Source organism: Somniosus microcephalus, chromosome 14 (genome assembly GCF_052327205.1).
Source record: "Somniosus microcephalus isolate GS21.2 chromosome 14, FLI_Smic_1.0, whole genome shotgun sequence".
Lineage (NCBI taxonomy): Eukaryota > Metazoa > Chordata > Chondrichthyes > Squaliformes > Somniosidae > Somniosus > Somniosus microcephalus.
Window position 1 is genome coordinate 29,699,396 of NC_141000.1, and position 13,464 is coordinate 29,712,859.

The following is a 13,464-nucleotide window of genomic DNA, read 5'->3' on the forward strand; positions in this document are numbered from 1 at the left end:
CCTCTCTCTCCCCCCCAGTGTGTCTCCCCTCTCTCTCCCCCCCACTGTGTCTCTCCTCTCTCCCCCCCAGTGTGTCTGCCCTCTCTCTCCCACCCAGTGTGTCTCCCCTCTCTCTCCCCCCGTGTCTCCCCTCTCTCTCCCAGTGTCTCCCCTCTCTCTCCCAGTGTCTCCCCTCTCTCTCCCAGTGTCTCCCCTCTCTCTCCCAGTGTCTCCCTCTCTCTCCCCCCAGTGTCTCCCCTCTCTCTCCCAGTGTGTCTCCCCTCTCTCTCCCCCCAGTGTGTCTCCCCTCTCTCTCCCCCCAGTGTGTCTCCCCTCTCTCTCCCCGTGTGTCTCCCCTCTCTCTCCCCGTGTGTCTCCCCTCTCTCTCCCCGTGTGTCTCCCCTCTCTCTCCCCGTGTGTCTCCCCTCTCTCTCCCCGTGTGTCTCCCCTCTCTCTCCCCGTGTGTCTCCCCTCTCTCTCCCCGTGTGTCTCCCCTCTCTCTCCCCGTGTGTCTCCCCTCTCTCTCCCCGTGTGTCTCCCCTCTCTCTCCCCCCCAGTGTCTCCCCTCTCTCTCCCCCCCCCAGTGTGTCTCCCCTCTCTCTCCCCCCGTGTCTCCCCGCTCTCTCCCCGTGTCTCCCCTCTCTCTCCCCGTGTCTCCCCTCTCTCTCTCCGTGTCTCCCCTCTCTCTCCCCCCCACCCCGTGTGTCTCCCCTCTCTCCCCGCCACGTGTCTCCCCTCTCTCTCCCCCCCCCAGTGTGTCTCCCCTCTCTCTCCCCCCCAGTGTCTCCCCTCTCTCCCCCCAGTGTGTCTCCCCTCTCTCTCCCCCCCAGTGTCTCCCCTCTCTCTCCCCCCGAGTGTCTCCCCTCTCTCTCCCCCCCCCAGTGTGTCTCCCCTCTCTCCCCCCCCAGTGTGTCTCCCCTCTCTCTCCCCCCGTGTGTCTCCCCTCTCTCCCCCCGTGTGTCTCCCCTCTCTCTCCCCACGTGTCTCCCCTCTCTCTCCCCCCCCGTCTCCTCTCTCTCCCCCCCCCCCGTCTCCTCTCTCTCCCCCCCCCCGTCTCCCCTCTCTCCCCAATGTGTCTCCCCTCTCTCTCCCCCCCAGTGTGTCTCCCCTCTCTCCCCCCCCCCCAGTGTGTCTCCCCTCTCTCTCCCCCCCAGTGTGTCTCCCCTCTCTCCCACCGTGTGTCTCCCCTCTCTCTCCCCCCGTCTCCCCTCTCTCTCCCCCCCAGTGTCTCCCCTCTCTCTCCCCCCAGTGTCTCCCCTCTCTCTCCCCCCGCCACGTGTCTCCCCTCTCTCTCCCCCCCCCAGTGTGTCTCCCCTCTCTCTCCCCCCCAGTGTCTCCCCTCTCTCTCCCCCCCAGTGTGTCTCCCCTCTCTCTCCCCCCCAGTGTCTCCCCTCTCTCTCCCCCCAGTGTGTCTCCCCTCTCTCCCCCCCCAGTGTCTCCCCTCTCTCTCCCCCCGTGTGTCTCCCCTCTCTCTCCCCCCGTGTGTCTCCCCTCTCTCTCCCCACGTGTCTCCCCTCTCTCTCCCCCCCCCCCGTCTCCTCTCTCTCCCCCCCCCCCGTCTCCTCTCTCTCCCCCCCCCCGTCTCCTCTCTCTCCCCCCCCCGTCTCCTCTCTCTCCCCCCCCCGTCTCCCCTCTCTCTCCCCCCGTGTCTCCCCTCTCTCTCCCCCCCAGTGTCTCCCCTCTCTCTGCCCCCCCCAGTGTGTCTCCCCTCTCTCTCCCCCCCAGTGTGTCTCCCCTCTCTCTCCCCCCCAGTGTGTCTCCCCTCTCTCTCCCCCCCAGTGTGTCTCCCCTCTCTCTCCCCCCCAGTGTGTCTCCCCTCTCTCTCCCCCCCAGTGTGTCTCCCCTCTCTCTCCCACCCCGCAGTGTGTCTCCCCTCTCTCTCCCCGTGTCTCCCCTCTCTCTCCCCCCCCCGTGTGTCTCCCCTCTCTCTCCCCCCCACGTGTGTCTCCCCTCTCTCTCCCCCCCCAGTGTGTCTCCCCTCTCTCTCCCCCCCCCCAGTGTGTCTCCCCTCTCTCTCCCCCGTGTGTCTCCCTCTCTCTCCCCCCGTGTGTCTCCCCTCTCTCTCCCCCCCAGTGTCTCCCCTCTCTCTCCCCCCCACTTGTGTCTCCCCTCTCTCTCCCCCCCAGTGTGTCTCCCCTCTCTCTCCCCCCCAGCATGTCTCCCCTCTCTCTCCCCCCGTGTCTCCCCTCTCTCTCCCCCCGTGTGTCTCCCCTCTCTCTCCCCCAGTGTCTCCCCTCTCTCTCTCCCCCAGTGTCTCCCCTCTCTCTCCCCCCCAGTGTGTCTCCCCTCTCTCCCCCCCAGTGTCTCCCCTCTCTCTCCCCCCCAGTGTCTCCCCTCTCTCTCCCCCCCAGTGTCTCCCCTCTCTCTCCCCCAGTGTCTCCCCTCTCTCCCCCCGTGTGTCTCCTCTCTCTCCCCCCCCGTGTGTCTCCCCTCTCTCTCCTGCCCCCCGTGTGTCTCCCCTCTCTCTCCCCCGTGTCTCCCCTCTCTCTCCCCCCGTGTGTCTCCCCTCTCTCTCCCCCAGTGTGTCTCCCCTCTCTCTCCCCCAGTGTGTCTCCCCTCTCTCTCCCCCAGTGTGTCTCCCCTCTCTCTCCCCCAGTGTGTCTCCCCTCTCTCTCTCCCCCAGTGTCTCCCCTCTCTCTCCCCCCCAGTGTGTCTCCCCTCTCTCCCCCCCAGTGTCTCCCCTCTCTCTCCCCCCAGTGTCTCCCCTCTCTCTCGCCCCCAGTGTGTCTCCCCTCTCTCTCCCCCCGTGTGTCTCCTCTCTCTCTCCCCCCTCCGTGTGTCTCCCCTCTCTCTCCCCCCCCCCCGTGTGTCTCCCCTCTCTCTCCCCCCCCGTGTCTCCCCTCTCTCTCCCCCCCGTGTCTCCCCTCTCTCTCCCCCCCGTGTCTCCCCTCTCTCTCCCCCCCCCCGTGTCTCCCCTCTCTCCCCCCCAGTGTGTCTCCCCTCTCTCTCCCCCCCAGTGTCTCCCCTCTCTCTCCCCCACAGTGTGTCTCCCCTCTCTCTCCCCCAGTGTGTCTCCCCTCTCTCTCCCAAGTGTGTCTCCCCTCTCCCCCCCAGTGTTTCTCCCCTCTCTCCCCCCCCCCCCGTGTCTCCCCTCTCTCCCCCAGTGTGTCTCCCCTCTCTCTCCCCCCCAGTGTGTCTCCCCTCTCTCCCCCCCAGTGTGTCTCCCCTCTCTCTCCCCCGCAGCGTGTCTCCCCTCTCTCTCCCCCCCAGCGTGTCTCCCCTCTCTCTCCCCCCCAGCGTGTCTCCCCTCTCTCTCCCCCCGTGTGTCTCCCCTCTCTCTCCCCCGTGTGTCTCCCCTCTCTCTCCCCCAGTGTGTCTCCCCTCTCCCCCAGTGTGTCTCCCCTCTCTCCCCCAGTGTGTCTCCCCTCTCTCTCTCCCCCCCAGTGTGTCTCCTCTCTCCCCCCCAGTGTGTCTCCCCTCTCTCCCCCCCAGTGTCTCCCCTCTCTCTCCCCCCCAGTGTCTCCCCTCTCTCTCCCCCCCAGTGTCTCCCCCCTCTCTCCCCCCCAGTGTCTCCCCTCTCTCTCGCCCCCAGTGTCTCCCCTCTCTCCCCCCGTGTGTCTCCTCTCTCTCTCCCCCCCCGTGTGTCTCCCCTCTCTCTCCCCCCCCGTGTGTCTCCCCTCTCTCTCCCCCGTGTCTCCCCTCTCTCCCCCGTGTGTCTCCCCTCTCTCTCCCCCCGTGTGTCTCCCCTCTCTCTCCCCCAGTGTCTCCCCTCTCTCTCCCCCAGTGTCTCCCTCTCTCTCCCCCAGTGTCTCCCCTCTCTCTCCCCCAGTGTGTGTCTCCCCTCTCTCTCTCCCCCAGTGTCTCCCCTCTCTCTCGCCCCCAGTGTGTCTCCCCTCTCTCTCCCCCCGTGTGTCTCCTCTCTCTCTCCCCCCCCCGTGTGTCTCCCCTCTCTCTCCCCCCCCGTGTCTCCCCTCTCTCTCCCCCCCGTGTCTCCCCTCTCTCTCCCCCCCGTGTCTCCCCTCTCTCTCCCCCCCCCCGTGTCTCCCCTCTCTCTCCCCCCCCCGTGTCTCCCCTCTCTCCCCCCCCCCCGTGTCTCCCCTCTCTCCCCCAGTGTGTCTCCCCTCTCTCCCCCCCAGTGTGTCTCCCCTCTCTCTCCCCACAGTCTGTCTCCCTTCTCTCTCCCCCAGTGTGTCTCCCCTCTCTCTCCCAAGTGTGTCTCCCCTCTCCCCCCCCAGTGTTTCTCCCCTCTCTCTCCCCCCCCGTGTCTCCCCTCTCTCCCCCAGTGTGTCTCCCCTCTCTCTCCCCCCCAGTGTGTCTCCCCTCTCTCTCCCCCCGTGTGTCTCCCCTCTCTCTCCCCCCGTGTCTCCCCTCTCTCTCCCAAGTGTGTCTCCCCTCTCTCGCCCCCCGTGTGTCGCCCCTCTCTCTCCCCCCCGTGTCGCCCCTCTCTATGTGTCTCCCCTCTCTCTCCCCCCGTGTGTCTCCCCTCTCTCTCCCCCCCCCCAGTGTGTCTCCCCTCTCTCTCTCCCCCAGTGTGTCTCCCCTCTCTCTCTCCCAGTGTGTCTCCCCTCTCTCTCCCCCGTGTGTCTCCCCTCTCTCTCCCCCAGTGTCTCCCCTCTCTCTCTCCCCTCTCTCTCCCCCCCCAGTGTGTCTCCCCTCTCTCTCTCCCCCCCCAGTGTGTCTCCCCTCTCTCTCTCCCCCCCAGTGTGTCTCCCCTCTCTCTCCCCCCCCCAAGTGTGTCGCCCCTCTCTATGTGTCTCCCCTCTCTCTCCCCCCGTGTGTCTCCCCTCTCTCTCCCCCCGTGTGTCTCCCCTCTCTCTCTCCCCCAGTGTGTCTCCCCTCTCTCTCCCCCAGTGTGTCTCCCCTCTCTCTCCCCCCCAGTGTGTCTCCCCTCTCTCTCCCCCCGTGTCTCCCCTCTCTCTCCCCCCCAGTGTCTCCCCTCTCTCTCTCCCCCCCAGTGTCTCCCCTCTCTCTCTCCCCCCCCAGTGTGTCTCCCCTCTCTCTCTCCCCCCCAGTGTGTCTCCCCTCTCTCTCTCCCCCCCAGTGTGTCTCCCCTCTCTCTCTCCCCCCCCAGTGTGTCTCCCCTCTCTCTCCCCCCCAGTGTGTCTCCCCTCTCTCTCCCCCCCCAGTGTGTCTCCCCTCTCTCTCCCCGTGTCTCCCCTCTCTCTCCCCCCCAGTGTGTCTCCCCTCTCTCTCCCCCCGTGTCTCCCCTCTCTCTCCCCCCCCGTGTGTCTCCCCTCTCTCCCCCCCACGTGTGTCTCCCCTCTCTCTCCCCCCCCAGTGTGTCTCCCCTCTCTCTCCCCCCCCAGTGTGTCTCCCCTCTCTCTCCCCCCCCCAGTGTGTCTCCCCTCTCTCTCCCCCCGTGTGTCTCCCCTCTCTCTCCCCCCCAGTGTGTCTCCCCTCTCTCTCCCCCAGTGTGTCTCCCCTCTCTCTCCCTCCCCAGTGTCTCCCCTCTCTCTCCCCCCCAGTGTGTCTCCCCTCTCTCCCCCCGTGTCTCCCCTCTCTCTCCCCCCCAGTGTGTCTCCCCTCTCTCTCTCCCCCCCAGTGTGTCTCCCCTCTCTCTCTCCCCCCAGTGTGTCTCCCCTCTCTCTCCCCCCCAGTGTGTCTCCCCTCTCTCTCCCCCCCCAGTGTGTCTCCCCTCTCTCTCCCGTGTCTCCCCTCTCTCTCCCCCCCCAGTGTGTCTCCCCTCTCTCTCCCCCCGTGTCTCCCCTCTCTCTCCCCCCCCCCGTGTGTCTCCCCTCTCTCCCCCCCACGTGTGTCTCCCCTCTCTCTCCCCCCCCAGTGTGTCTCCCCTCTCTCTCCCCCCGTGTGTCTCCCCTCTCTCTCTCCCCCAGTGTGTCTCCCCTCTCTCTCCCCCAGTGTGTCTCCCCTCTCTCTCCCCCCCAGTGTGTCTCCCCTCTCTCTCCCCCCCAGTGTCTCCCCTCTCTCTCCCCCCCAGTGTCTCCCCTCTCTCTCCCCCCCAGTGTCTCCCCTCTCTCTCTCCCCCCCAGTGTCTCCCCTCTCTCTCCCCCCCCCCAGTGTCTCCCCTCTCTCTCTCCCCCCCCCAGTGTGTCTCCCCTCTCTCTCTCCCCCCCAGTGTGTCTCCCCTCTCTCTCTCCCCCCCAGTGTGTCTCCCCTCTCTCTCCCCCCCAGTGTGTCTCCCCTCTCTCTCCCCCCCCAGTGTGTCTCCCCTCTCTCTCCCCGTGTCTCCCCTCTCTCTCCCCCCCCAGTGTGTCTCCCCTCTCTCTCCCCCCGTGTCTCCCCTCTCTCTCCCCCCCCGTGTGTCTCCCCTCTCTCCCCCCCACGTGTGTCTCCCCTCTCTCTCCCCCCCCAGTGTGTCTCCCCTCTCTCTCCCCCCCCAGTGTGTCTCCCCTCTCTCTCTCCCCCCCCCCCCAGTGTGTCTCCCCTCTCTCTCCCCCCGTGTGTCTCCCCTCTCTCTCCCCCCGTGTGTCTCCCCTCTCTCTCCCCCAGTGTGTCTCCCCTCTCTCTCCCCCAGTGTGTCTCCCCTCTCTCTCCCCCCCAGTGTGTCTCCCCTCTCTCTCCCCCAGTGTCTCCCCTCTCTCTCCCCCCCAGTGTGTCTCCCCTCTCTCCCCCGTGTCTCCCCTCTCTCTCCCCCCCAGTGTGTCTCCCCTCTCTCTCTCCCCCCCCAGTGTGTCTCCCCTCTCTCTCTCCCCCCCCCAGTGTGTCTCCCCTCTCTCTCCCCCCCAGTGTGTCTCCCCTCTCTCTCCCCCCCCGTGTGTCTCCCCTCTCTCTCCCCGTGTCTCCCCTCTCTCTCCCCCCCCAGTGTGTCTCCCCTCTCTCTCCCCCCGTGTCTCCCCTCTCTCTCCCCCCCCGTGTGTCTCCCCTCTCTCCCCCCCACGTGTGTCTCCCCTCTCTCCCCCCCACGTGTGTCTCCCCTCTCTCTCCCCCACGTGTGTCTCCCCTCTCTCTCCCCCCCCCAGTGTGTCTCCCCTCTCTCTCCCCCCCCAGTGTGTCTCCCCTCTCTCTCCCCCCCCCAGTGTGTCTCCCCTCTCTCTCCCCCCGTGTGTCTCCCCTCTCTCTCCCCCCGTGTGTCTCCCCTCTCTCTCCCCCCCAGTGTGTCTCCCCTCTCTCTCCCCCAGTGTGTCTCCCCTCTCTCCCCCCCAGTGTGTCTCCCCTCTCTCTCTCCCCCAGTGTGTCTCCCCTCTCTCCCCCCGTGTCTCCCCTCTCTCTCCCCCCCAGTGTGTCTCCCCTCTCTCTCTCCCCCCCAGTGTGTCTCCCCTCTCTCTCTCCCCCCCCAGTGTGTCTCCCCTCTCTCTCCCCCCAGTGTGTCTCCCCTCTCTCTCCCCCCCCCAGTGTGTCTCCCCTCTCTCTCCCCCGTGTCTCCCCTCTCTCTCCCCCCCCAGTGTGTCTCCCCTCTCTCTCCCCCCGTGTCTCCCCTCTCTCTCCCCCCCCGTGTGTCTCCCCTCTCTCCCCCCCACGTGTGTCTCCCCTCTCTCTCCCCCCCCCCAAGTGTGTCTCCCCTCTCTCTCCCCCCCCCCAGTGTGTCTCCTCTCTCTCCCCCCCCCGTGTGTCTCCCCTCTCTCTCCCCCCGTGTGTCTCCCCTCTCTCTCCCCCCGTGTGTCTCCCCTCTCTCTCCCCCCGTGTGTCTCCCCTCTCTCTCCCCCCCAGTGTGTCTCCCCTCTCTCTCCCCCAGTGTGTCTCCCCTCTCTCTCCCCCCCAGTGTGTCTCCCCTCTCTCTCTCCCCCCCAGTGTGTCTCCCCTCTCTCCCCCCGTGTCTCCCCTCTCTCTCCCCCCCAGTGTCTCCCCTCTCTCTCTCTCCCCCCGTGTGTCTCCCCTCTCTCTCCCCCCCCGTGTGTCTCCCCTCTCTCTCCCCCCCCCCCCCCGTGTGTCTCCCCTCTCTCTCCCCCCCCCCCGTGTGTCTCCCCTCTCTCTCCCCCCCGTGTCTCCCCTCTCTCTCCCCCCCGTGTCTCCCCTCTCTCTACCCCCCCCGTGTCTCCCCTCTCTCTCCCCCCCCCCCGTGTCTCCCCTCTCTCCCCCAGTGTGTCTCCCCTCTCTCTCCCCCAGTGTGTCTCCCCTCTCTCTCCCCCAGTGTGTCTCCCCTCTCTCTCCCCCAGTGTGTCTCCCCTCTCTCTCCCCGTGTGTCTCCCCTCTCTCTCCCCCAGTGTGTCTCCCCTCTCTCTCCCAAGTGTGTCTCCCCTCTCCCCCCCAAGTGTGTCTCCCCTCTCCCCCCCAGTGTTTCTCCCCTCTCTCTCCCCCCCCCCCGTGTCTCCCCTCTCTCCCCCAGTGTGTCTCCCCTCTCTCTCCCCCAGTGTGTCTCCCCTCTCTCTCCCCCCCAGAGTGTCTCCCCTCTCTCTCCCCCGCAGCGTGTCTCCCCTCTCTCTCCCCCCCAGCGTGTCTCCCCTCTCTCTCCCCCCGTGTGTCTCCCCTCTCTCTCCCCCCGTGTCTCCCCTCTCTCTCCCCCAGTGTGTCTCCCCTCTCCCCCAGTGTCTCCCCTCTCTCTCTCCCCCCGTGTCTCCCCTCTCCCCCAGTGTCTCCCCTCTCTCTCTCCCCCCCAGTGTCTCCCCTCTCTCTCCCCCCAGTGTCTCCCCTCTCTCCCCCCGTGTCTCCCCTCTCTCTCCCCCCGTCTCCCCTCTCTCTCGCCCCCAGTGTGTCTCCCCTCTCTCTCCCCCCCGTGTGTCTCCTCTCTCTCTCCCCCCCCCCGTGTGTCTCCCCTCTCTCTCCCCCCCCCCCCGTGTGTCTCCCCTCTCTCTCCCCCCCCCCGTGTCTCCCCTCTCTCTCCCCCCCGTGTCTCCCCTCTCTCTCCCCCCCCCGTGTCTCCCCTCTCTCTCCCCCCCCCGTGTCTCCCCCCCCCCCCGTGTCTCCCCCTCTCCCCCAGTGTGTCTCCCCTCTCTCTCCCCCCGTGTCTCCCCTCTCTCTCCCCCACAGTGTATCTCCCCTCTCTCTCCCCCAGTGTGTCTCCCCTCTCTCTCCCCCCGTGTGTCTCCCCTCTCTCTCCCCCCCAGTGTGTCTCCCCTCTCTCTCCCCCCCCGTGTGTCTCCCCTCTCTCTCCCCCCGTGTCTCCCCTCTCTCTCCCAAGTGTGTCTCCCCTCTCTCGCCCCCCGTGTGTCGCCCCTCTCTCTCCCCCCCGTGTCGCCCCTCTCTATGTGTCTCCCCTCTCTCGCCCCCCGTGTGTCTCCCCTCGCTCTCCCCCCCCAGTGTGTCTCCCCTCTCTCTCTCCCCCAGTGTGTCTCCCCTCTCTCTCCCCCAGTGTGTCTCCCCTCTCTCTCCCCCCCAGTGTGTCTCCCCTCTCTCTCCCCCCCAGTGTGTCTCCCCTCTCTCTCCCCCCCAGTGTCTCCCCTCTCTCTCTCCCCCCCAGTGTCTCCCCTCTCTCTCCCCCCCAGTGTGTCTCCCCTCTCTCTCTCCCCCCCCAGTGTGTCTCCCCTCTCTCTCTCCCCCCCAGTGTGTCTCCCCTCTCTCTCTCCCCCCCAGTGTGTCGCCCCTCTCTATGTGTCTCCCCTCTCTCTCCCCCCGTGTGTCTCCCCTCTCTCTCCCCCCCAGTGTGTCTCCCCTCTCTCTCCCCCCCGTGTGTCTCCACTCTCTCTCCTCCCCCCGTGTCTCCCCTCTCCCCCAGTGTGTCTCCCCTCTCTCTCCCCCAGTGTGTCTCCCCTCTCTCTCCCCCCGTGTGTCTCCCCTCTCTCTCCCCCCCGTGTCTCCCCTCTCTCCCCCCCCAGTGTGTCTCCCCTCTCTCTCTCCCCCCCCAGTGTCTCCCCTCTCTCTCTCCCCCCCCAGTGTGTCTCCCCTCTCTCTCTCTCCCCCCCCCCAGTGTGTCTCCCCTCTCTCTCTCCCCCCCCGTGTGTCTCCCCTCTCTCTCCCCCCCCCGTGTGTGTCTCCCCTCTCTCTCCCCCCCGTGTGTCTCCCCTCTCTCTCTCCCCCCCAGTGTGTCTCCCCTCTCTCTCCCCCCCGTGTGTCTCCCCTCTCTCTCTCCCCCCCAGTGTGTCTCCCCTCTCTCTCTCCCCCCCAGTGTGTCTCCCCCTCTCTCTCTCCCCCCCCAGTGTGTCTCCCCTCTCTCTCTCCCCCCCCGTGTGTCTCCCCTCTCTCACCCCCCCAGTGTGTCTCCCCTCTCTCTCCCCCCCAGTGTGTCTCCCCTCTCTCTCCCCCCGTGTCTCCCCTCTCTCTCCCCCCCAGTGTGTCTCCCCTCTCTCTCCCCCCGTGTCTCCCCTCTCTCTCCCCCCGTGTCTCCCCTCTCTCTCCCCCCAGTGTGTCTCCCCTCTCTCTCCCCCCCCCCCCGTGTGTCTCCCCTCTCTCTCCCCCCCCCCCCAGTGTGTCTCCCCTCTCTCCCCCCCCCAGCGTGTCTCCCCTCTCTCCCCCCCCCAGCGTGTCTCCCCTCTCTCTCCCCCCCCAGCGTGTCTCCCCTCTCTCTCCCCCCCCAGCGTGTCTCCCCTCTCTCTCCCCCCCCAGCGTGTCTCCCCTCTCTCTCCCCCCCGTGTGTCTCCCCTCTCTCTCCCCCCCAGTGTGTCTCCCCTCTCTCCCCCCCAGTGTGTCTCCCCTCTCTCTCCCCCCCAGTGTGTCTCCCCTCTCTCTTCCCCCCCACCCCAGTGTCTCTCCCCTCTCTCTCCCCCCCAGTGTCTCCCCTCTCTCTCCCCCCCAGTGTCTCCCCTCTCTCTCCCCCAGTGTCACCCCTCGCCCTCGCTCTCTCTCTCTCCCAGTTCCCAGTTCCTCTCTCTCATTCACTCGGCTCCATCTTCACTTACCCGCAGGAACAGGACCCGTCCGACTTGCGCTGGCTGACTCTGGGAGGCTGGAGCGGGCTGGCCTTGGGTGCCGCTGCCTCATCTCCTCGGCGGTGATTCCGCCGCTGGCAGCGCTCGCGCTCTCCGGGCGGCCCCAACCGTCAACACGGCAACCATCTTCCGACGGCCACAACGCGCATGCGCGTGCTCGCGGATCGCCTGTGAAACCTGGATCAAGGAGCCTGGAACTGGAAAGAACTGCTGGGGGAAGCTGTCAATGTCTTTGAGTTTAGGGCCTAGGCAACTGAAAGCACGGCCACCAATGGTGGAGGAGCGCGGAGATCTTGTAGGGCTGCAGGAGTTTACAGAGATAGGGAGGGGTGAGGCCAAGGAGGGAATTGAAAAATAAGGATGAGAATTTTAAAATTGCAGCGTTGCCAGACCAGAAGCCAATGTAGGTCAGCGAGCACAGAGGTGATTTGAAGACCAGGACCTCAAACCTGGCACTAAGCTCATGGTCTACAGAGCAGCAGTGATACCTGCCCTGCTGTATGCCTTAGATACATGGACCATGTACAGCAGGCACCTCAAAGCACTGGAGAGGTACCATCAACGCTGGCTCCTCCATTGGCAGGATAGGCGCACCAAAGTCAGTGTTCTCACTCAGGCCAACATCCCCCGCATCGAAGCGTTGACTACGCTCGATCAGCTCCGATGGACGGGTCACATCGTCCTCATGCCCGATACGAGACTCCCAAAACAAGCACTCTACTCGGAGCTCCAACATGGCAAGAGAGCCCCAGGTGGGCAGAGGAAACGCTTCAAGGACACCCTCAAAGCCTCCTTGGAAAAGTGCAACATCCCCACTGACACCTGGGAATCCCTGGCCCAAGACCGCACAAAGTGGAAGAGAAACATCCGGGTGTAATGATATCAGCAAATAGTGATGGTATTTGCCTGTTTGATTATGATGCCTTACCAGCATATTTGTCTGATTGATTGCTTGTGCCTGACCAGCAGAGGGCATGTGACAGGGACAAGCAGTTTAGTTTTAGTTTTGCTTTTAGATGGCTCACTAGCATGGTGTCTCCTGTAATGCTGTTAAAAACAGTTGAACAAACTTTAGATAAAAAGTCATTCTCTTTCATGAATGTGTCGTCATTGAACCCACATACAAATCGATACATGGTGTCAGAAGTGATTGAAAGAGATGAAGAGGAAAAATCTGAAGTTAAATCAGCTCTCCACATATTAGCAAGCCAAAAGAGAACATCGTTACTTACCATTGGAGAATAGCTAACGAAGTGAAAAAATGGAAGGTTTACACCCACCGGCGAAGCTTCAGTTGACAGGTAATGTGGCTGAAAATTGGAGAAGGTTCAAACAACGTTTGGAATTGTATTTAGCGGCAATAGGAGCTGACGAGAAAAGTGATAAAATGAAAGCGTCAGTGTTCTTACATGTCGTGGGTGATGAAGCGCTGGAGGTGTATAATAACTTCACATTCGCTGCTGATGGAGACAAAATGAAGCTAGATAAAATAATGGAACAGTTTGAGGCCTACTGCATACCTAAACGTAACGTGACGTTTGAGAGGCACAGATTTTTCACATGTGTACAGAAAACGGGTGAGACTATTGATCAGTATGTGACTGAACTGAGAAACCGAAGCAAAACATGTGAATTTGGGGGACTGACAGACTCGCTGATAAAAGACAGACTGGTGTGTGGTATTCCAGATAATGGTCTAAGGGAAAGACTGCTAAGAGAGCAAGATCTAGACCTGGGAAAAGCCATAGCACTGTGTAAGGCTACAGAGACTGTGAAGTCGCAGGCAAAGGAGCTGTTCAGTGACAATAGCTGCAACGTGGATGCAGTGAGAAAGAACGGATACAAACCGTTTAACAAAAAGAGCGCCAATGTGAAAAAAGAGGCATGGCCAGCAAACAAAAATGAAAGGGGCAATCGAAAGTCATGTGGTCGATGCGGTACACAGCATCCACCAAAAAAGTGTTCAGCATATGGTAAAAAATGCAATAGTTGCAACAAAAACAACCATTATGCCCGTTGCTGCAAGAACCAAGCTCAACAAAGCAAGGTCCATGCAGTAGATGAAGGCGAGATAGAGGAGTTCTATGTAGATGTTGTGTCTGAAAACAAAGAAGAAAAAAGAGACTGGATGTTGACACTAAAAGTGAATGACATACATATTCCATTTAAATTGGATACTGGAGCACAAGTTAATGTGATATCAGAGACTGATTTTAAGAAAATTAGACCCAGACCAAAGATACATGGAATAAAAGTGAAAGTGACAGGATACTCAGGTACTGATATACCAGTGAAAGGAAGATGCATTGTCAAAGTGACACACAAGGACAGAGAGCACACGCTAGCATTAATCGTGGTGCCAAAGGATGTGCAAGCCATACTAGGTTTAAAAGCCTGTGAGAGACTGAACCTGGTAAAGAGAGTCCTCGTTGTGGAAAGCGAAGGAGAGACAGTCTATGAAGAACTCATGAAAGAGTACAACGACCTATTTAAGGGTCTAGGCTGCATTCCAGGAGAACACACGATCAGAGTAGATAAAAGTATGCCAACGGTCATACATCCATGCAGAAAAGTTCCGTTTGCTCTTTAAAAGCAACTGAAGGCAGAGTTGGACAGGATGGAAAGCCTGAACGTGATTCAGAAGATAGATGAGCCAACTGAGTGGGTGAGTTCCCTCCTCGTTGTGGACAAAAAGAATGGAAAGCTCAGAATTTGCCTGGATCCAAGAGATCTAAACAGAGCAATAAAGAGAGAGCACTTCAAGCTTCCTACACGTGAGGAAATCATGTCACAGTTTGCAAATGCAAAGTATTTCAGCAAGTTAGATGCATCATCAGGATTTTGGCAG

General features: G+C 63.1%; 1 protein-coding gene across 2 annotated transcripts in view; it reads right to left on the reverse strand.

Moving 5' to 3' along the window:
• fndc3a (fibronectin type III domain containing 3A) overlaps positions 1-10,846 on the reverse strand; it is a 347,342-nt gene extending 336,496 nt beyond the window's left edge. The window contains exon 1 of one of the 2 annotated variants that reach the window (XM_086006446.1): positions 10,587-10,846. In XM_086006446.1, the coding sequence (XP_085862572.1) occupies positions 10,587-10,668 (82 nt within the window). In that variant the 5' untranslated portion in view covers positions 10,669-10,846. The remainder of the gene's footprint in view (positions 1-10,586) is intronic. The other variant, XM_086006447.1, reaches the window with a different exon arrangement.
• Between the last annotated feature and the right edge of the window lie 2,618 nt (positions 10,847-13,464).